The sequence below is a fragment of the Amphiura filiformis genome, unplaced genomic scaffold (assembly GCF_039555335.1).
Source record: "Amphiura filiformis unplaced genomic scaffold, Afil_fr2py scaffold_34, whole genome shotgun sequence".
Classification (NCBI taxonomy): Eukaryota; Metazoa; Echinodermata; class Ophiuroidea; order Amphilepidida; family Amphiuridae; genus Amphiura; species Amphiura filiformis.
This window is the reverse complement of record NW_027305498.1, coordinates 805,852-829,703: the sequence shown is the minus strand read 5'-3', so window position 1 is coordinate 829,703 and position 23,852 is coordinate 805,852. Positions and strand designations below refer to the sequence as shown.

The window sequence follows — 23,852 nt, the reverse complement described above, 5'->3', positions numbered from 1 at the left end:
TACGTGATGTACTGATGTGAACCGTGTTAACAAAGAAATGCATTGTTGTCTTGCTGTACAGATTTAACCACCAACGACTCAGTAGAGTTGCTTTAGCTGTGCAAACTTTCATTATTCCTCTTATTTACTTTCTTGCAAAAAGCGTGTATCTATAATCTAGCCACCTAAATTTCACTCTAGTTATGATGAGGGCCCTTGCATTGGGCGATTCCAAAAAATAGATGCCCACCCTCTATACATGAGTTCAGATTTCCGGACGTTTTTTCCAGTCGTGATTGTTGGAAATACAGACTTTTAAAGTGTCCAAAAACGAAAAAATCCAGCAGAAAAAATAGTTCAAATGATCAGAAATCCTCAATTTAAGAGCTAGTTCATTTTGGACATTTCCGTGATTTTTCACTCATTTAATTACCCTGGCGATTTACATTATTGTTCTATGTGTATGCATCATTATTATTGCATGTATTTCATTAAATCATAGTTGTTTCACATAGGTAATGTGACTGATGTCACGACAATTGGACCTACAGAAAAGTACAGGGGAAAAACACAGCAACATTTTTCATGTTTTTGATGCTTTTTGGTCCGCCTACTGCCATGACAGCAGCCCTACATCCACAGCAGTATCCCTATGAATGATCCAATGTAACAACCTTATAATTTCGACAGGCTGAGAGCATAGGAAGAATACACTTGCTTTCTCCAGTTTTGTTTTGATGTTTTAGGGTCAAAGCCTGAGGACAATGTAGGCCTAACATCTAAAGTCAGCCGCCGACTTTGACACCGGACTTAAATAATATTTTCCAAACGGGACACCTCAGGCCTCAATAATTAGCAAGTGATGGGCATATTTGTGCATGTTAACCTAAAAATTGTAAGCATTTTAAGCATTTTCTTTTTCAAGACCCTATTCATTTTTACAGACCATCGTACCTAGTCAACATGGTCAAATACCATGATAACTGAGTAAAGATGTTCAAGTTTTAACAAATTTGAAAACAGATGTAGTCCTGTCTAGTGTCTACACCAATATACGCGCGTCACATTGAACTTTAACTGTAGCATTGGTTTAGAAGTGGTAAATTGCTACTTACTACTAGAAGACCTATTTTCATAGCCTCAAGTTCATGTACCAACGTTAAGTGAGATCTGAATCCCCACCGTGCATAATCGCTTAAAGGCGTGTATTATATACTTTTTACAAGGAGAAGTTTATCGATAACCTGTCGTGTGCAGGTGGGCGTCAACTAACCTGGAATATAGTTCACAGTTGGACCCCTGTCACCTCAATTCGGACACATTTCCGTGAAGCTTTATAATGCCGATATCATCGGAAGAGCCTGCGTTTCTCAAAATCTGTCTTGCTTCAAGTTTTTGAAGCCTTCACTAGGATCCACAACATGCTCATCTATCAGGGCACATTCCTTTAACCTCAATACAGTTGCACATTCCTTAAATGACCTTTGACAATTTGGTATACTCTGCAACTTGAGGTCAAAATTTGCACTGTGATTGTTTAATTGAGGTTATTGGACTATGACATTGGGATGAGGCCATTGTGGTCCATTATGCTTGTTGACTTTGCACGTTTTGTCATGTTTGTGAAAATGGGTGTGTTGAGAATACCTTATTGAGAAGTCAGAGAAGTTTAATTAAATTGTGTATACTTTACTAGTATTTCCATGCAAAAATAATATTAGGCGAAATTATTTCAAACCCAAAGTAGGACCTTTTAAGGGGTGGGGTATGAACGTTTGGACAGTATTTATTGTGGGACATTAGAGCACATCAGACATATCGAATTGCATTCTGAATACGAAGAATGTCATTCTGATATCAAATAATTTTGATTTTTGAAATTGCAATTTAATACACATTTTATGGCAAATCATTAAAAATTGATATTTTTATATTTAACAGTACTTGAAGTAAACTTTATAAATCTGATGATTTATACTTAAAGTGTATGTAGGTGGGATGAAAAGCCGACGATCAATTGAAAATTTTGACCTTTCGTATTGAAGATATGGATTTTTTCCCAAAACACCAAAAAAAATTATGTCTTTTTGGGAAAAAAATCCATATCTTCAATATGAAAGGTCAAAATGTTCAATTGACCGTCGGCTTTTCCTCCTGCTACATACACTTTAAGAATATGTCATTAGATTTATATAATTTACTTCGAGGACTGTTATATATCAAAAATGTGAAAAATATCACATTTTTATAATTTGTCATAAATTTGTATTATATTATGATTTTCAAAAATTAAAATTATTTGATATCAGAAAGACATGCTTCGTATTCAGAATGCAATTCGATAGGTCTGAGGAGCTCTCATGTCCCACAAAAAATACTATCGAAACGCAATAAACGCTCATTTTAGATCCCTTAAGGTAGGCTATATTCACGAGAAGTCCTAAGACAGTGCACGATTTGATGTTATTGTTCTGGACTCAGGCTATGGCATGGCAATGCATGGCTCAAGTCATGCGTAACGCGTAAGGCTCATTAACACAACAGAATAAATCGTCACGTTCAGACGATGGTGGACTACATTATTCACTGTGGCAACAGCCAATATCGTAAACAAAACAGACAACATGACGGCAACACTGCCTGGACATTGGACGCCCCGTGCTGAGTTGTGTTTTTAGCTCTATTGGCCCCGTTACAGAAAAAAAAATGCACAAAATATATTTCTCAGTGAATGTATAAATTTTCACATAAAAATAAATATTTTTGGATTCAAAATAAATGTGAAGAAAAAAAAAATTATAGACTGGAGTGAGCGGGACTCGATCTCGGGACCCTATGCACCGCAGGCGAGACCCGTTACCATTAGACCAAGCGAACCGTGATACCCAATGGGGGAAATTTTAGGTATATATCATAAACATACCGTGCGTTATTCATACAAAACATTCAAAAACAGTACTTACAATGAGGTTCACTGGCGAACCTCAACGGATTTAGACTGATAAAATAGTGCTTAATAACATACGTACAGTTTTGGAATAATTTGAGACATTTTGTGTTTACGTGTAAAACCAATGACAACGTCAAAATTCAGCCAATCTTGGCCGGCCCCCCTGGTCACGTTTATATCATATCAATGTTGCCAAAATGCGAACATAGGGTCTATCATCCTGGCATGCACCAAGATCCAAAATATTCAAATGTACAGTGTCGGGATATAGGCCACCTGGAGTTCTTCACCAGTCTTCCAGGGTCCATGGGCTGATGGAAGTTTGAATATTGAGTATACAAATATCATATTCCCCAAATAGAGGTCAACTTTTGAGCTACGACATAGATGAATAGAGATTATTGAACTATGTTACAGAAAATGAGGCTATTTTTTTTATCTCATTCACGTCAGGACCCTCATATACTGTTTGCATGTCAAAACACAAGTCGGTTTTAAGCTACAGCAGTTAAAAAGCTTTAAAACCTGCAACCTGCATAATCCTCGCACCCAAACAAGGAAAGAAGCAGGTCAAGAAGTCATCAAGTGACAGGAACTGATCAGGATTTCTCTATAAATATCCATGCTGTAACAGGCAATCATGTCTTACTCAATTAAGATACACAAACTATAGGCTATTATGTAAAGATGTGACTGACATCTATAAAGGCAAACTTGGTGCTGAGGTTGTAACCAAGGCCTGCGTACGTTTTAATCATGTTAAACGCATGACTTGCCCCCCCCCCAAAACAGGCAATCATGTCTTACTCAATTAAGATACACAAACTAGGCTATTAATTATGTAAAGATGTGACTGACATCTATAAAGGCAAACTTGGTGCTGCGTACGACCTGCGTACGTTTTAATCATGTTAAACGCGTGACTTGTCCACCCCCCCCTCCCCATATAGGCCTACTTGATATACCAATTCATATGATCTCCAAATTTTGAATGAACACTCTTCGTTTGACGTACGTTTTCAAGGCTTAATATTGAGATATCCCAGACTGGGTCTAGTTTGAAAATTATGTGCTTAAAAGTTAGCAACCGACTTATTTGTGTTAACCGTGTTAATTTTAGTATGAAGAAAGTCAGATATTTTTATCTGCTATTGCTGTTGGGGCCTATTTGAACCCCCTCACCCTAAGCACATCACCCCAGACTTCCCCATAGGATCGGGCAAAATGTGTTACAGATATTTGTAAATGAACAGAAGAAAAAATGAAAAACTTGAAAAAACTACATTAAAAATTTCGTTCTTGTCCGAGCAACTCGTTATTTTAATAGGCACATATAATGCTTATTATCGTATTTTTACGGTATATCAAACGCATTGAGTTTGCCCTCCTGTGACAGCACCCAGGATTCACAACATTAGAGTCACGCATGTAGTGTGGAATTTCACTTTTGCAGATATGGATTGGGGAGTTCCACATGAGATGTTTCAGCTTCCAAAACTCACACCATATACTTTGATCAGCTCGGCTCGTAATCGGCGGGTCTTATAACATCGCGGATTAATATCAATTGATATATTTTATTTTGAGAATTGTCTTGTGAAATCTCGCCAGAAGCATCACGAATTAGTAATTCAAGTCCTATAATTTGCCTACTTTCTTTAATTCGCAAAATATAGAACAGACAGGTCAACTATAGCAGTCTTAACGTTGGTCTACTTTTCGGCGTAGTGGTAAGCCTAACATTTCCCGCCGATTACGAGCTGATCAAAGTATATACCTTCCGTCTTTTTTGTGGTCTGGATAAACAAGGGAAGTGCAATTGGGAACATGTTATCTTGATCAAGTTGATCATCCGAAGAGATGGCGCTGCACTGAAGGTTCAGAAATCACCAACTTCACAAACATGATAAACGTGACAAAACACCCCGAGTTGATAAAACGCTCAATAAAACACGAAGTAGCTGCTGCAGACACAAATCGGAAGTTGTCAATGATGTATCATGTTGTGTTTTCTCCTGTTTCAATTGAATTGACCGACAGGTTGAAACGGTTCTGTTGAATTGGCTCAGATGGTGAAATGGTGTGCATTTCTTCATTTTCATTTTAAGAGAACCATTGGCTATTTTATAAGGGCGATGGACCTTTTCTATATATGATATAGTTTTCCGGGATAGTTTCCATATTCGCTTCATGCACAACAATACGATCACTAGCATGATCAGTTGCTCAATAATCAATATAATTAACAACTAAAATGCGCCAAATAATAAAACACAAGGAAAGCATGCATTTTCTTAACTATGTTTAGGTATGCTAGGTGAATTCAAATTTGCCATCAAACTGCATCATTTTATATATCAAATTAAAGCCCTTGAGTAAACAAAGCCAAAACTGAAAACCTTTTTTCATAGCACTTTCCGTAGCAAAGTTACATCTTGTCAAAGATTGACTTTCATCAAAAAGATTCACCTTGCAAAATTCCCCAAAACGGCATTTCGGGGGTGTTTCTAGATCTTAGTCTCATTATGATAGCAGCTTTTTTTAATGGAACTGCTATCAAAATCCCTCTAAAAGTCCATGTGCGATTGGCTTATCACCATAAAAAATCATATATTTGGGTCAAGTGAAGTATAGAAAACATATTTATGTAGGTTTCCTTCTTCGGCCAGTTGATTTAAATTTCTATGTAAATATGCATTGACATTTTTGGCGAATTTGGCTGACTAGCAAATATGTTAACTAAGGTTTACCTGGGATACCTACTATGTTTACCTCTATCAAGCTATATATTTCGGCAGTGAAAGTGAAATACTCAAAGTTGACTTTCTCATGGTAGTGTATTTATATGAAAATACTCTCAAACAAAGGTCTTTTGTGATCAAACCAAACCCATTGTTACTCTAAGTAATTTCAATGATAATAGCATTTGTACCATCAAACACGAAAAACAATAGCAATGGGTCAAGGAGGCAACCCTGTCCGATTACACGTTATCATGGTTATACCACAGCGATGCATTATGCGATTTGACTTCTTGTCATTCTTTCAGAATCAGACTCGGAATCAAATACAGTAGTATTAAATACAGAAATTAAGCTCAGAAATACAAGAAGTAGGCCTAGAATTTAAGATTAAAATGAACAGAAATGTGCATGGTTTGAGCTAGAATATGGTTTTGGATTAGATAGTGTTCAATTCGACTTGCGTGTATGAGAGTATGTGAGCCTCAGACGTCAACCGAGTCGCCCCTGTGAAGAAATAATGAGGCTTTCTTAAGGCACATTTTGTCTCTATGGTACTGGTATGGTAGTGTGATACCACGAGCCTATTCTGTTTATTTGGCATTAGCCTTAATATGGAACATCAGCTTCATCAAACATTTTCCAGATATTTTCAAAGTTCCCTTTCAGCCCTATTCTCTGAAAATGTCAAACTCTGAAACAAACTGTCATCACTTGCACTTTTAAAATATGATCCAGAGTAAATGTTTACAATACATATCAAACAGTTGTGTTACTCCAGTTACCGCCAAAGTGACTCGGTGGGTATCATTATTGTAAACTTGACCTGACAGAGGTTGGAACAGCTTACATCTGGGAGAGAATCTGATCCTAAAGCCTGGTGGATAGTCACAGCGTTTTACTCGCAGCGGCAAATCGCAGCGATTTTTTTCCCGCCGACGAACAGCGACTTTGTCGCACTTGTTCAGCGGAAAACGCTAGCGAGTCCATTTTTTGCCGCCGACGGAGTTGCGATAGAAAAAGTTCAAGTAGAAATTTTTTCTACTGGAAACGATTTTAGCTGGCGATTTTCTGTACTTGTCCAATCAGGTCGTGTTATTTCCCCACGTGACTTGCCCCAAAGTAAGCATGAAGAAATCACAGACATCGTGGCGAACTTGACCGACGAACAAATTGAACAGCTTCAAATTAAAAGTGGAACAATATCCTCATCTCTATATCTTACATCGGATTGATTATCGTGATGTCCAAAAGAAAATGAATTCCTTACAATCCATTGCTACTTGTTAAATAATCGAAGGAGTGGATGCAGGAAGAGATAGATCTTTTGATCTTTTTCAATAGTCAGTATGTGCATCATGATGTCAGGCATAAGAATGATCAGCCATGAAAAACCTGAACAGTTTGAAAAAGCCTGAAAAAGTGTGTGAAATGAGGCTAAAAAGGCCAAAAACGGGCTGAAATTATAAGAAAGTGCGGAAATTTGGACCTGCAAAAGCAGGAAGATTCTCATGCCTGTGATGTGCAGTGATCTAGGCTACTTTCATGATCCTCAGTGGTATAGGGCAGCTTAGGGCCTAACATAACCACTATATAATTATTATTATTATTTTAATATAGGCCTATTAGGTTATTTAGCCTGACCGTTTGACTCCGCCGGAGTATAATTGTGCAAGACTCGAGACTATCTATTTGGCGGTGAATATTCAAAGCACAAGAGAGAGAGAGAGAGAAAGAAAATCTTAATCTTGTCCTTCAAAAATCACTGGTATACCATCCTATATATCATGCATTATTACTTCATACGAAAATGACACTGTTATAAAATGCATAAAAACGGACAAGACGCTATTATTTAGGCAACATATGTCACCATAATAGACTGGCAACGCCAGCCTATAATTTTTTCTCGCAATTGAAAGCGTGATAAGTCGCACACTTTCGCCGAAAAGTCGCACACGTTGGCGAGAAATCGCGGCGATTTGCCTCTGCGTGAAAAACGCTGTGACTATCCACCAGGCTTAATGGTCTTATACCAGATACCAGTGGGCTTACCATGCTTACAGTCACTAGGATCCACAACATGCTCATCTATCAGGGGCACAGTTCTTAAACCCCAATACATTTGTACATTCATTGAATGACCTTTGAAGATTTGGGTACAAAAACTCATCCTCTGCAAATTGAGGTCAAATTTTGTACTATGATTATGTAATTGAGGTTATTGGACTATGCCTTTGGGTTGAGGCTATTGTGGTCCATAGTGAGTATTCCAGATTTCCCGTCTCATTTTGACCTGGATTTTCATCTTGTTTACACGATTACAAAAAGTTACACGAAAGTTGATGGTTGACATTGACATCATCTCGGACCAGGGAAGTTTGCACTTCGGACATAGAGATACTGCATCATACTTGGGCTATTCCAGAAAATAGATGCACGCCCCCTGTAGCCATGGTAGCGTAGTTCGGATTTCCGGACTTTTTACTTGTGATTTTTGGAAATCTGGACATTTAAAGTGTCCAAAGACTCTGTGCAGAAAAATAGTTCAAGATCAGAAAATCTCAATTTCAGAGCTCATTTCGGATATTTCGGTGATTTTTCCTTCATTTAATTGCATTTCCAAGCTTTTTCAAGTAACATTGAAAATGTGTGCACTTATTTTCTGGAACAGACCATTAGTAGTCGAGTCACGTACCGAACAAATATTCTGCCACAAGCCTCCTATAAATGTACAAAATAAAAGGTGTACAGGCCTATACAGTAAGCCAAAAAATTAAGGTACCAGTTGTGTTCACCCCTGTATATCCTAAATAAAGAAATATGTGTCAACATTAAAACAAGCAGCTAATACCTGTACTCTTTAGCTCTGATTTAAGACATCATTTGTTGAAATTGGTTGAGAATTGAAGAAACGATGATCTAAAACCTACTGAAGAGACGAAATCAAAAGTTGCACTTTTGTGTTCTAATCAATGAAAGCATGATGCTAGTTTTAACGTGCTAATCAATGGAAGCACGGCGCTAGTTCCCTTGTTCGCGAACGCGTTGTGTACAAATCAATAGCACATGCAATAGAAGAAACTGCAACTTTTAAATTGGCACCTTCCTTGGGGTTTTGGATCGTCGTGTCTTTATTTCTTGAACAATTTCAACGAATGAGGTCTTAAATTCGAGCTAAATTATTCAGCTATTGGCTGATGGTTCCAATTATGACATATCTGTCTTTGTTTAGGATATACAGGGGGTAAACATAACTGGTACCTTATTTTTTGGCTTACTGTAGAGACCAAAGTTTGCCGTTTTCGGTAAAGAAACAGAATTCAGCGTTTTGGTGGAAAACCGTACCAGTTATGTCAAGTTAACTTCTTGGAGAATACTTTGTCAGGTTACTCTGGATTGACATTGAGTCAATGCCATTTTTAGTTTGCCTTAAACACTCAAAAGTCATGCTAACAATAATGGTCTGCCTATGTTGAAGGTGCAATTTCGCAGGAACAAGTTGGAAACTGGCATTGCAATTAACAATCCGGAATTTGTCTTTTAGAAAACGGCAAACTTTGGTCTCTATATCTAACGTACGATTGCTGCAATAAATGTCAATCTGCATGCTCTCACATCCCTGACCTATTATTGCATGTAGTAAGCTGATTTCCATGAACCTGACATTTCGATTTCTCTTGGTATTAATATGTGGATTATTTCTAAAACTGTTTTGCATTTAAGAATTTTTAATAGGTGGCTAAACATTGTCTTACATCTGATTGATTAAAATTGCCTAAATTTAGAAATCAACATACATGTAATATTGAATGCCAATTTCTCCATTTATGACAGCGATCGCACGTCATAGGTGTGAGACTTCAGCGCTGGTTGGCAGATCGTAGTCCATCCAACCCATAGACGTAGTACTTTTTATCCTGACACGATTTGTCATATTTGCGTCCACAATAATTATCAGGATATAATAATTAACAACTAGAACGGTTGTTGTTGTTTGTTGTTTACTCCACCAGACACCATTTCGTCAACTTTCATTTTAGTCATTTGTGATCATTTTTGTACAGTAGTATAACTTTACAAACAAAAGGGCCTATATAGAAATGTTTTTCTCACTGAGACAATAATTATTTAGATGATAATGTCGTATCACATAACTTAAAGTTAACGATATCAAAATGGCAAGCAAACTTCCGTGCATGACACTAATAATAACACAGAGGTCTATGACCGAGTTCCAAAACATAGAATCATAGACAGTTGAAATAGTTGGACTGTCTATGGAGGAATATCAGCCGATGTTCGCAATGTTGTTGTGGTTTCTCCGCAGCATCATCAGCCGATGTCTCCTCATGAGGAGCTATTCCATTTAAAATCCACATTCCCCCTGTGGACGATTCAGCTAAAGCCTTCCACAGAATGAGTAGAATAGGCACGTCAAAAAGAAATACTCACCCCATTTCTGGACGAATACAGGGGGAGTATGGGTTTCAAAATAATTAACCCTACTCTCTAAATTCCAGGGACTTATTAGAAGGACAAAACCTTGAAAAGACTTAAAATTCAAATCTAATGGATTTAAATTTTACTCTAATAAAGATTTGAATTTTAAGTCTCTGAAAGGTTTTGTCATTCTAACAAGTCTCTTAGACTTATTTTTAAATCTTAGGAATTTAGAGAGTAGCCAATTCCATTTGAAAAACATAATCCTTCTGTAGAAGACTTTTAAATCTTACACAGGGGTATATGGCAGAAAAAGGAATAGCCCCTTTATTGATGACATTGTAATGCTTGGTATAATAAGGAAGTTTGTCATGTTTATGTTATAGTAAATGCCTGTAGGAACTATAGTACCAGTTGACCCCATTCCCAAATTCCTCAGTTTAAATGAAGTTCCTCCAAATAGGGGCCTACATTACAGGTCTGAAAATGCAATGTTTTGGTTTCATATAGTTGCTCAAGTCTTCAAACTGCTGTGTGGATACACCATGGAAATAATTTCCATGAATACATATGCACGTAGAAAACTTCGCGGAAAAGGCGATTTAAATAATTATAATTCGCGACACTCTTTTTTCTTCTTCTTAAAAAATCTATAAAAAGGTAGGACCTACTTGTTTGGATTGAAAACTTACGAACGTTTTGTATTCTAGTTTGGGCATAAAAAAACAAACTACAGTTAGGGTCGGGACGTTGGCAGCCCTGATACTGAGCGATAGTGAGGCTTTTTTGAACTTTTACCCCATTTTGATCATTTTTGTCAAATTTGTCCCCCCCCCCAGAAAGTTGCCTTTCCGCCCTTACCCCTCCCTTCTGAAAAAGTCATGGATCAGATACCAGGGTATGGACTTGGTCCTTTTTTCTGAAGTCCATGTAAGGATGCATGATCATGGTTTGTAAAAGTTTACCTTGAGTCGCGTGGTTTAGCCGTTGGCAAACTAGATTACATTAATTTAGTGATTTACACTGAATACTGTTTCAAGATTGAAGTTCAAGTTCTAGAATATCGGTGTAGTTTAGGGGTGGTTTAATAAAACGGAAGTAATGACGCGATGTTATCATAATTTATCTAGCTAAACGTGTAATTATGATGGGTAATAATATTTGACAACATTATAGTGTGTGAAGTTCACGGTTACCGATGAGATGCTGTTCAAACTGACCGAACTGGTGTCGGAACCCGGGTGTCGGAATAAGAGATCCTTATCGGGATATACTTCGCACTCGTTTAGCGCAATAATATCCCGTTTAGGGGTCAATCCCGTAATCCTAGCGTAAAACCGGACACGGACATATATGTGTAGTCCAGTTTTCAAATGTACGGCCCGTTTCTCATCATCGACAGTGAGTTCCGAAACATGTATACATCAGGCCAAATAAAAAAAAACCCATATTTCACGTCCCCTCCCGCTCCCTTTTTTGAGGTTTCTTAAATTTTATTTTTATTTTTTTAAATTCAGTTGTAAAAAAAAAAAAAATGTGTCTAGGAAGTAGAGATGCTTTCTATAGCCTTGCTAATATACAAGAAACACTTTTGGAAGGTTTTGTGGTAGTTTAGGGGGTGCTAACTCTCAGAACAACAAATAAAAAGAGGCCTCCTCCTTTTTCCAGGCATTATTGTATACGTTAAAACAGCTCTAATATAGGTATTTACAACGATTTTGCGATAAAAATAGAAAATAAAAGCCCCTCTAACCTTCCTCCTTTTTTTCAAAAACCCGGACGTGAAACATGTTTTTTATTTTACTTGGCCTAACTTACTAAGGGACCGTTCAATATTTATGCCGGGATGGAATGGGATATTTGAGGGGGGGGGGGGTCCGAAAACAACACTGTGAAATATTACCGTTATTTTACAGCACTATCCCGTAAACTTAACGGTTATGTAACGTAAAATTGAATTAACTATTTCACTGAAAATAGGGACGTTATTTTAGTACCGTTTAAGGTATTTGTTTATTTTTTTATCAATTGGTAAAGTTTTGCATCTTCCAATTTTTAAATACATGTATAAATACCTGTATATTGTCATGACAGAATGTGCTATGAGCGCTATATTTCTTACAACTAGTACTGGGTTATACAACCATGATGTGTCAGATTCCTTAGGGCTCAAGCTTATTTGATGCAGGATGATCTCCTGAGCATTTTGACACCTTTGTTTACTGAAATCGGCCAAAAAATGAGAAGGTACCGGCCAAAAACTTATTCGGACGGGCGGGGGGGTCTGAATTTTGACATAAAATGGCCGTTTCCAAGAACATGGATGCTCCAAATCTTATACAACTTTAATGCTTTAGCACCAATAACATATAAAACAACACCAATATCAATTGAATAAGGCATAAGAATAATATTTTGATGAAAAATGAAAATTTTCAGACCCCCCCCACCCCCTGTCCGAATAAGTTTTTGGCCAGCACCTTCTCATTTTTGGCCGATTTCAGTAAAAAAAAAGGTGTCAAAATGCTCAGGAGATCATCCTGCATCAAATAAGCCTGAGCCCTAAGGAATCTGACACATCACCCTTTTTTTACCCCTCTATAACCGACCCCTATTACAACTGAAATACTTGTAAAATCGCCGTTATTATACGGAGAATGCTGGCAACGTAAAAGTTAGTTGCCGGTATTTTACCATAAAAAGTACGGTACAATTTTTACAGTGAATATTATACCACGTCAATATAGCTCCATTAACGGTACAAGCAAACTGTTCCGATTCAATTTGTAAGATTCAATTTGTAATATTATTCATCTTGTTCAAGACACACATAAAACAACAATACAAGAAAATACCTATCGAAATTTTAAAGTTCATCAGAGTTCATCTCAAATGATCACTCCGTTTTTATATCGTAATCATTTAATTTTAAGTTCAACCTACAGTCAAATTGTCATACATAACAGTCGAGTTGTCGAAAGTGGCTAAGTTCTGGTCTATAGGTTTGAAACACAGTCATTCATGATGATGATAGAACGTGCAAAGCGAGTCAAGCTAAAATTCAAGTTGAACTTTGGGCGTATCGATACTTTCTGATGTAATGAAGCTGATGCGTGTAAATTACTGACTTCATCAAAGTACAAAAAAATCCAAATACAATGTCTTGTATTATTCTTGGTTTATTCAACTTCAGATACCGTAGTCACGCACTTTACGCTGAACCGTAGTTACATTTATTTGTCCATAATATTGTACTTATTGAGTATTAATTATGACGAATAATGGGTAAAAACTAAAAGCTTGCGCTACCCCCCAGTACAATGAGCATTGGGATCTCAATGAACCCATACCTTTTCCGTGTCTTTATTTCCTCACTGAGGAATATTTGAATATTGAATATTGGGCGGCCAGCTCAGTCACGGCTCCGATTTCATTTAGTTGGGAGTACATGTACATGTAATACTAGTAATATCTTAATTCTGTAATGAGGTCTAAACGAAAGTTTTGTCATTTTAACTCACTTTATTTGACCATGTCTTTATTCTGTAGTGACATTTGGTGGACAATACATTATTGCATTTCATCAAGATATGTTAAAATCAAAGAAAATGATAGAAGCAACTTTCAAAATAAGAATAAATATTCTAAATCAAAATGCCAACAATACCTGAATTGCCCAAAGGGTTACAAACAAATGTAAAAGACAATCAACAATATACTTCAAGGGAACACGATGTAGGCCCCTGTTGTTGGTCGAAGCAGCCACCCCGCCCCATCGATTTTCATTATCTAAATCAATATATTATTGAAAAATAACACTTTGATGTTTTGCAAAAGTTCATTCTATACAAATCATGCTAAGAAAACTTGCATGATTTATTGTTGTTAATGAGTTATGTACGTTTTACAAAAGTGTTGTTGTTTCAGCCCTCTTTACAACATAACTCAACAACCACAAGACCTACAAAAGTATATGTGATCATAGACTCAGAGTCTATGATGTGATTGTGAATATTTGAATTCTTCTACTCGCTATGAATTGATCAATGCAATTTTTGCCAAAGGTCACTATTATTCGCAAGATGCTGTGAAGTACCAAATTGCAACAGTTTAAAATAGTTGCTAGCCTTAAAGTGCTTTATACAAAGTGGAGGAACTAGATAAAGAGCATGATCATTACAATCGTATTTCAACTAGGATTACGCGGATTATGAAATGTCGCAGAAAAACAAAGAATCCTAGATTTTACCTTCAAATACAAATAAAACAAAATAATACTATCATGACTATTGGCGATAAAATCTAGCCCTAAGCCTGACCCAAAGCCCGATACGCTTGAACGTTTTACGCCTCATACCCTGGATCAGGATGTTGAAATCGTTCAATCTTTCATGCAATAATGACGACTGTTATAGCGAGACTAACATGATGTGGCGGGGATTTGAGTTTTCTTTCATGAACATGATGAATGCAAAATGTTGCAGGTAGGACCATGCCAAACGGCTTTAGGCCTGTTCCATACCCGGACCCCTACCCCCACATTCAAAAGTTGTTCTGGGGTAGGCCTAGGCCTATAATTATTTGGCTGATCTTGGCCTACTTTAGACAATAACACGTGTTTTCATTTAATAAGGAATCGGATAGCAACGTCTGCACAGTATTTCTGTGGGACCTGAGAACGCATCAGACATGTCGCATTGCATTCTGAATACGAAGAATCCCAGCAAACACAAAACGTTTTCGACATCATTCGCAAAAGGTTATAAAAGGTTGTCAGAAAACGTTTAAATGTTGGGTTATATAAAGGGTATATTAAGAGTATAAAACGTTTTCATAACCTTAAAAAACATTTTTTGATAATCTACAATGTACTGCTCAGCAAACAAAAATGTTTTACAGAAAACGTTTAAATGTCGGGTTATATAAAGGGTATATAAACATTTTAATAACATTCCAAAAACATTCTTGAAAACTTGATTCAAAACATTCTAAAAAGAATGTTATTTTGGGAGTTGAAAAATATTTTGCGAAAAATGTTTGCCCAAAATATTTTCAATAACGTTTTAAAAACGTTTTCATGACCTTTATATAACCCGACATTTAAATGTTATTAAAAGGTTTTGAAAAAAACATTTTAAGAACATTTCCGTGTTTGCCGGGTTCAAATATTTTAACATAATGTTATTTAAGTATTGACACAATATTTGGCAAAAATGTTTGCAAAAATAGTTTACCATAACATTTTTTGAAAACATTTAAAAATATTGTTGTAGTGTGTTTTCATACAAAACGTTTTAAAACGTTATCATGACCTTTATATAACCCGACATTTGAATGTTATTAAAATGTTTTTACCTAAACCAAAAGCCAAAATATAACTTATTTAAAACGTTTTTAAAACGTTTTTGTGTTTGCTGGGATGTCCTTCTGATATCAAATAATTGATTTTTGGAAAATTCGCGATATAATACAAATTGTACGACAAATTATTAATTTTATTTTATTATTTTTTTTTTTTTTGATATTTAAAAATACTCGTTAAGTTAACTTTAAAAACCTCATGATATACTTAGAGAGTATGTATAGCTAAAAAAATGTGATGAAAAGCCGACCATCAATTGAAAATTGAAACCTTTTCTAGAGTGAAGATGTGATTTTTTTTCCCCAAAAAGACCTGCAATTGTTTGGTATTTGGGGGGAACAATCTTCTAATCATCAGGATCATTTGCCATAAAATGTTCATGTATTACGAGCGTATATCACGAATTTCAAAAAAATCAAATGTATTTGATATCAGAAGGATATTCCTCGTATTCAAAATGCAATTTGTCTAATGTGCTCTCAGGTCCCACAAATAATACGTGAAAACGTCGCTATCCGAGCCCTTAATTTAAAGGAATAAAAAATCAAATGAGTGGCAAAGAAAGTACATAGCCAACGTATGCAATCTTATGACGTCTTTTATCGTAGCGCAAAAATATCGCTGCAAATTGTAAAATTGTAAAATTGCCAAATCTTACCAATAGGTCGTGTGTCTCATTGAATTAACTTACATTATTTTTGTAATGTTTTTCATTGAAAATGCCATTGGCAAATTCCTTCCAAACCAGGGTTTTGTTAAATGTCACCGTAAAAATATTGACAGCAATAATAGTTCTGTTAAAAAGTTGTGAGGACGCCGATGTGAAACCTTTCAGAAATAATATGCTGCATAATACGTAATACATGCAGTAATGATGTAGTTCTTACATGCAGTAGGGCCTAAATATAATGTAGTCCTTTGAAGATTTCATTACGCTACGTGTACTCCTTGTTTATTTCTATTTAAAAAAAAAAAAGCCTCACGCAGGGGTGTACGCATTTACGTGTTTTTGTGGCATCCACATCTCTACACATTTCGATATCATTTATTATAATTCTATATACATTGTAAGTCCTCAGACCCCCTTCCCCAGTTTCCCAATAGTCAGGGGCTATTTTAACGTGCCTCACTGTCACGTACGTGTCAAGATAAAATATTCGTACAGTGACAATTAACAATCCGTGTAGATATGCTTTAATAGTAGACAATGGTAGAGCCTTTCTTACGGTCACATTCAGGTAAAAATGTCAATTTTTTTATTTTTGAAACGCACTCTACCTCATCAACACTTTATCTCATTGCACGAACGTGACAGTGAGGCACGTTAAAATAGCCCCTGCCAATAGTAAAGAACCCAAAAATACGAACATGTCCACTTTTTGCGCAAAATTGATTGATTCCCCCCTCCGCCCCTCCCCATTCACTTGCACTCTCCCCAGTGACGTGCGCAGCTGTTATTGAAAGGAGTGGGGGAGGGCAGGTTGTTCAGTACCCCGAATGGAGTCTGATTAGGAGTGTAAGGTGTAAGAAATGACTGATTTCCCCGAATGACCAACAAAAGTGGGGGGCGCCGACTCTCCCATGCCCCCCCCCAAATAATTCCTGGCGCCGCCACTATCCATGCTCTGTCCCATTCAAAACCTAATACGTCCCTATCCATTGAAATTTGTATAGGACCACCATGAAACAAATTTTGTGCAAATTATCTCAAAATTCAAAATCTCAGAATCCCGTACGAACAGGTAGGCCTATAACCCACCAGCCCATGCATGACCCATTCTCCACATTATCGAATTTACTCAGCCATTTGTATTTAATCAGGAATTAAATCCCGGCTGTGAATACCTTACTAAGCGGTGAAATAATTGTTACACATAATGCATTGTTATACCAAATTAAATTTTCAAACCAAATAAGTACGGTGGTTCATTATGTTTTGTATCATTTTGACATTATACAGTCATTACAATAGGAACACGATATCAGAAATTTTCGCGGGGTGAATTCAAGATTTGTAATTTAGATAAGTTGTTTTCATAAATCATTCAGGCGACTGGAATGGCAGGAGCCATATTTTACCAATTTAACTTTCTTTTTTCTATTTCTTGTTGCTCGGTGTTGCCTATTGCACCACCCTCTGCATGACAGCCATGTTCATAATAAATTTAAAAGTGGGGCTTCTTGCATAAAACGCAAAACGAATTTAAACTACACGGGTGTGTTTCTTTTTTCTTATGAAACATGATCTTCATCAATGGCGTTGTCTTTTTAAAGACAGTTCTTGCTTTCTTCTTCTTTTTTTTTTTTTTTTTTTTTTTTTCATTTTATTCCATGTCATAAAGAATGGATAAAAATAAAGTATGCCTCAACATGATCAATATGAAATGATTCTTACACTAAAAACCTAACCATGCTCATCTGTTTAGGACAGTTTTAACCCCAATATACTTGCATGTATACACTCATGACCTCATGTCATGACTCATGGGTACAAAAACTCATACTCCACAAAATGCGGTCAAAGATTAAGCCACGGTTGTTGAATGGAGGCTGTGGAACTGTGCAACTAAAATGATACCATTGTGGTCCCTTTGATTTTAGTTTTTAACAGGTGAATCACCTTTCAATGGTTTTGTCCTTGCTTCGATATGGTCTCTAAAAATAGTAAAAATAGTATTTAGCCTATCTATTTTGTGTTAAAATTACGAAAATTGAAGGGTTGAATAGCATGAATAGTAGTGAGTCCGTGACAATTAAGAATTACGCATGTTTTTTTTTTTTTTTTTTTTGTAACAACCGAACACTGACTGACACGATAGAATATCTTGCCTTGATAAATACACTGCAAAACAGCAAAGCAACACAGTACAATCATAGACCCAGCTACCAGGTCTAGTGTTAATATTAATAATTTATTTCATTTTTCTTCATTCTTTCATTCATTTTACCATTCATTTCATTCATCATTTCATTCATTCATTCAAAAATTTAATAATACGTTGATGAAAACAATGCACACAAGTTTAAAAATAGAAAACTTTCTCGGCTCTGAATCATGAATTTGCAAATTGCAAAGACCACATGTACACTAGAGTACCAAAAGGGAAGTTCTCGAAATATCACGAATAAAAAAAGATATTGGTCACAAATTGGTAAGACATGCTAGATAATAATTATCTTATAGAAGTCTTAAAAGTCTGGGTACGTGGCATATAATAAGTTGATTTCTTTAACCCCAATACAGTTGCACATTCATTGACTGACCTTTGAAAGTTTTGGTACGAAAACTCATACTCTGAAACTTGAGGTCAAATTTTGCACTATGAATGTGTAATTGAGGTTATTGAACTATGCCATTGGGATGAGGCCATTGTGGTCCATAGTGAATGGATGGTACTGACTTTGAAACACAAAAGAGCAATGTTTCGAAAGCATCATTCTGAGATAGGATATAGGACTATATTTTGGAAGCGCTTCTTCGGAATAAAAAATACTTTTTCGATCAACGAACTATCAAACTACTAACACAGAGCTCTCGGTCTGTGGGTCTGTACATATCTCTGTCTTTACTCTAGGGGAGCGAGTTGGCAGAAATATGGCTAAGTGGGTTATAAGGTCAGGAGAGTGAACTACACATGCATAAAACTTTGTCCGAATGGTCTGCAAATGGTACAGCTTTGTCATTTTTGTCTGTGGTAAGGGTATGGAAGTGGTTGTGTAAGCCTACCCATAATGCAATGTGAAGTGGTTGTTTACCCATAAGTGGGTTATAAGGTCAGGAGAGTGAACTACACATGCATAAAACTTTGTCCGAATGGTCTGCAAATGGTACAGCTTTGTCATTTTTGTCTGTGGTAAGGGTATGGAAGTGGTTGTGTAAGCCTACCCATAATGCAATGTGAAGTGGTTGTTTACCCATAATGCAATTTGTAAAGTTGCTCCAATCGGGTTGTAACTCGGGGATAGACACTCCGGGAGTATAAAACCGCAAAGGTCATCCAAGGTCAAAGGTCAGGTCAAATTTAAAGTTCCTCTGATCGGGCTTTAACTCGGGTAAAATAATCCCTACCAAACTACAAAGGTCGTCCGAGGTCAAAGGTCAGGTCAAATTTGAAGCTACTCCAATTGGGCTGTAACTCGGGGAAAATGATCATCCTCAACACTCGGGGAGTCTAAAACCGCAAAGGTCATCCGATGTCAAAGATCAGGTCAAATTTGAAGTTGTTCCAATTGGGCTGTAACTTGTATAATATAATAGTAGGTCTTATACTATCGAAACCATTGATTCGGGGTATAAAATGGCCGGCATTTTCGGACAAACTAAAACAAAATATATTCTGGGAGGAAAGTACGCACCTGTGACAAGATGTTAGTCAAATCTGAAGGTTGGTTTGGTTTTACACAATGTTCATTATTCTATAATTACAATAATACTTTCTATTAATACGCCAGGCACTTTGGACCACACTAGCCTCATCCCAATGGCATAGTTCAATAACCTCAGTTAAACAATAAAGAGTGCTAAATTTGACCTAGTTGCAGAGTCTGAGTTTCTGTACTCGAATTTTCAAAGGTCATTCAATGAGTGCATGTATTGGGGTTAAAGAACTGTGCCCTGATAGATGAATGTAGTGGATCCCAGTGAGGCTATATCGCTATATCACATCATCAGGTTCACAGACGACATACGTGATGAAAGTTTACAACTTTAACCCAGTTGTGGGAGCATGCGCGGATTTAGAGGGGGGGCACAGCCGGCCTGTGCCCCCCCTTTTGGCGGATCCCAAAAAATAAAAAAAGAAGAAAAGAAAGAGAAAGAAAGGAGGGAAAGAAAAGAGGAAAAGAAAAGAAAGGGAAAAAAGAAAAGAAAAGAAAGAAAACGGAACAACGTGAAAATCTTCGGGCCTATAGCCTAATAAATCTGTAGTGAGTATCATACACCGGGGTGGCACTCTCCAGGCGCGGATTCAGGGGGGCGGCCCTTCCTCCCCTCCCAAAAAAAAAGAGGAAAAGAGAGAAGAGAAAAGGAGAAGGGGAAAAGTTAAATTGCACGTAATTAGTAGGCCCATGCCAAATAAACCGCACAGTAGCTCACAGTCTGGTCTATCAAAAGTAGGCCCTATAATACTAGTATATAGGCCGGATTCTTTTAGGCAGTACTTGTTGATTTCTGCTGGCCCGTCGATGATGCAAGGCCAGGACCCGTCACATTTTGTCACCAAAGTCAGTATTAATACGGACTCCATGCTGACTTCGATACATGCATGCTTTAAATTGCGAATCTCCGAGTCTTAGGCTATTAAAGTGTCAGTGTAACATTTTACAAAAATTTATTGAGTTCGGGCCCTGTTTTGTTTTAAAAAGCAATGATATACTCTCGTATAGTGTAAAACAGATGCACCAAATGGCTTCAATTGGACCTTCATTTTGCAAAATTTCCAAATTTCGGAGGGGGAACATCAGACACCCCCTGCCTATATAAACAACTGCCCGTTTTCGCTTCTGTTTATATTTCACACCCAGCACTCTGAATTTATACAATAACAGTGAAAAAGGTGGCTTCAATTGGCCTGTCATTTCGCAAATTTTATATTGTCGGCTTTTTCAAACTCAAATTTTACACCATAATAGTGCCAAAATAGTCCACCAAATGGCTTCAATTAGGTTTTTATTTTGCAAATGTTTCTCATTTCTCAGGGGCACCCCCCTCAGACCCCCCCCCCCCCCCTCCATGTCGCGCAACGCTATGGGTACATATAAAGCAATAATTTTACAAAAGAGGTCAAAACTTGTCCACGAATGGCTTCAATTGGGTCGTCTTTTTGCAAATTTTAGGCTTTTTCAAACTAAAATTTTACACAAGAATGTTAACAAAATGGTCCACCAAATGGCTTCACTTGGGTCTTCATTTTCCAAAAGTTTCTCACTTCTGAGGGGGGCACATCCCCTCAGACCCCCCCTGCGTCGCGCAAGCGCTCCGGGATGGCCGCTTTGCGGCCATTTCTTACATTTTTTATTTTCAGGAGTGTGCCCCCCCTTTCTCGAAATCCTGTATCCGCCCCTGTGTGGGAGCACCCGCCTGGGGTAAGCCGTAAAAATTATGTTGTATCAACACTTTACCCAGGATGTCAAGGTCAAACGTCATATTATGAATGAACTTGGTTAGTTCATGCATGTTATCCCTGGAGATGCGGATATAATATTGCGTGTCCTCGGATAAGGACATGTAAACAGGGTGAGTAAGTTGATCGATGATCCAAATGTTTCAAGATGGTCGGGGTTCTGCGTTCCGTCAAGGTTGCGTCAATTTAACTATCTTTTTTTTATATCGAAACAACTGAAATAACCCTGTGAACTAAAGTGATAATTAAATGCCACTATATTTTGTAAATATTTTCATAAACCATGAGATGAGAAAATATGAAAAAGTTTTCTCAGACAACTCTGCTATAAAAAAAAAACATTAGTCTGCTCTTTTTCATACTATTAAAGAAATTAAATGAAGGTTTAGTTAGGGACCATTGGGTATGGGAATTTTAAAGTGGAATTCGAAATGTTTTGGGGCCGGTCTTGAGCCCGGGTTTTGAGGGGAAATCTGAACCTTTTATTTGAACCATGTATGCATGATGAGGGGGTGGGTGTTCAGTTTTAAATTCAATGGAGAAAATTGGGAAAAACAATTTGGAATCCGAACATTTTGAAGGGACGAGAGGGAGGGGGGGCAAATTGTGTGTGAATTGTTTCTTCCAAACTACCATCCCCCGGCGTAAATATCAAACGGTCCCTAATCATGATTGAATGTTAAATCAAGCATGGATAAACAGAACTATAAAACTATTACGAACTGTTGAATCTAACACGTATAATGCGATTCACCTTTACACGTGTTTTCTAAATACCAATTTTAATCCGTAAAATCGCTCCATAAGTTTACTCATGCAAACCAAACACAATGTAATTGGAATTCATAATTTGCTTTATTCAGTATTTTGAAAAGTCTACCAAGTACCATAGGATTCTTTTCTCGTTTTTTTTTTTTTTTTTTTTTTTTTTATCAATTTATTTTTTTCCATTTTTAAAAATTCTGGCTGATTTGAAATGAAACTTGACGAAGGAGACAATAAATTAATTAAAATATAGAAGAAATTATTTCACATACCCTCTTGTCCATGAGTCAACGTTGCACAGTTATAAATCCACAACAAGCAATATAATAAGAGAAGGGTATTCCATCGTCTAAATTTCATCATGTCAACAGGGCGTGCCATCGTTTTTATTATTCACCACCAAGTTTGGCAAGTATTAATCCAATCAAGCAGTAGATCTAATCACGATATTTGGTGCCGCTTCCTAAAATCCGGCGCGAAATCTAAAGAAGGTACCAAGCACAAAATTTATAACAAATATTCCATTTTTTCCAAACACGTATTCTGGTTTCAAAATATTAATGTTGAGTTCTATACTGCACTGCTCTAATATATCTCAAAACGAAGTTTCTTTTTCTCCTTTAATGTTGAGAATGACCTACCGCTTGTTTAGTTTCCAAACTCCAGCTAATTTTAACTTGGAGGATGCGTATAACATCAATGCACCAACAATAACACTTGATGATACAATAAGTTGTGTAACTTAAAACGTTTTCAGTCACTCCTATCCTTGACTGAAGTTGATTTTAAGAATCACGTAAGTGGAAAACATACAATGTGTTTTAAATCTGCCTCCAGGCTAGTTTCATGAAGGCAAAAGCTTTAAGTTGAAATCAAAAGAACCGAGTTTGTTGATTCAAAATATCATTTGAGATACACAACAGAACACACAATACAGGTAAAGAATAGAAGAAGATGCTTGTATCCACAGTAACAAAAGTGGTCAACACCACCATGCATCATCCTCCGACAGTCTGCCATATAAAAAAAGTCCCATCATCATGCTTAACCCAATTCATGTCTCTACTTCATTTCGCCATCCCAGCCGAAGGGTAACAACATACAATAGCCCGAATTGTTGACTCTTCCAATTACCATTCATGGCCACAAAGGTAATTCCTTTCACACATTATCACGCAGTGTGTTTGTATGATAACATAACAGTATACACATTCAGTGAAGTTGTTACACTGCCGCAGATCCTTATTTCGGCTTACGTTTTACAATATAATAAATGCAGATTGCTTCAGTTGAAGTAAGCTTAAAGTTACAGTATCCAGAGGCTACATTCAAAAATACAAAAGAAGTGATGAGTATTACTATTAAATATTCCTGGTATTTATCCTATGATTTGGTTAGTAAAATCTGCAACATAATCCAGTGAGTGTGACCACATACGAGACATAAACAGTGAATCCATACATTCATCAAAATTATACAAATTTTCTGAA

At 36.8% G+C, this 23,852-nt stretch overlaps 1 protein-coding gene across 1 annotated transcript in view; it reads right to left on the bottom strand.

Moving 5' to 3' along the window:
* Nucleotides 1-23,212, bottom strand: part of LOC140143957 (von Willebrand factor D and EGF domain-containing protein-like) — a 194,606-nt gene extending 171,394 nt beyond the window's left edge. Inside the window, 1 exon segment of the mRNA XM_072165788.1 lies at nucleotides 22,635-23,212. Within this exon segment, the coding sequence (XP_072021889.1) occupies nucleotides 22,635-22,743 (109 nt within the window). The 5' untranslated portion in view covers nucleotides 22,744-23,212.
* Between the last annotated feature and the right edge of the window lie 640 nt (nucleotides 23,213-23,852).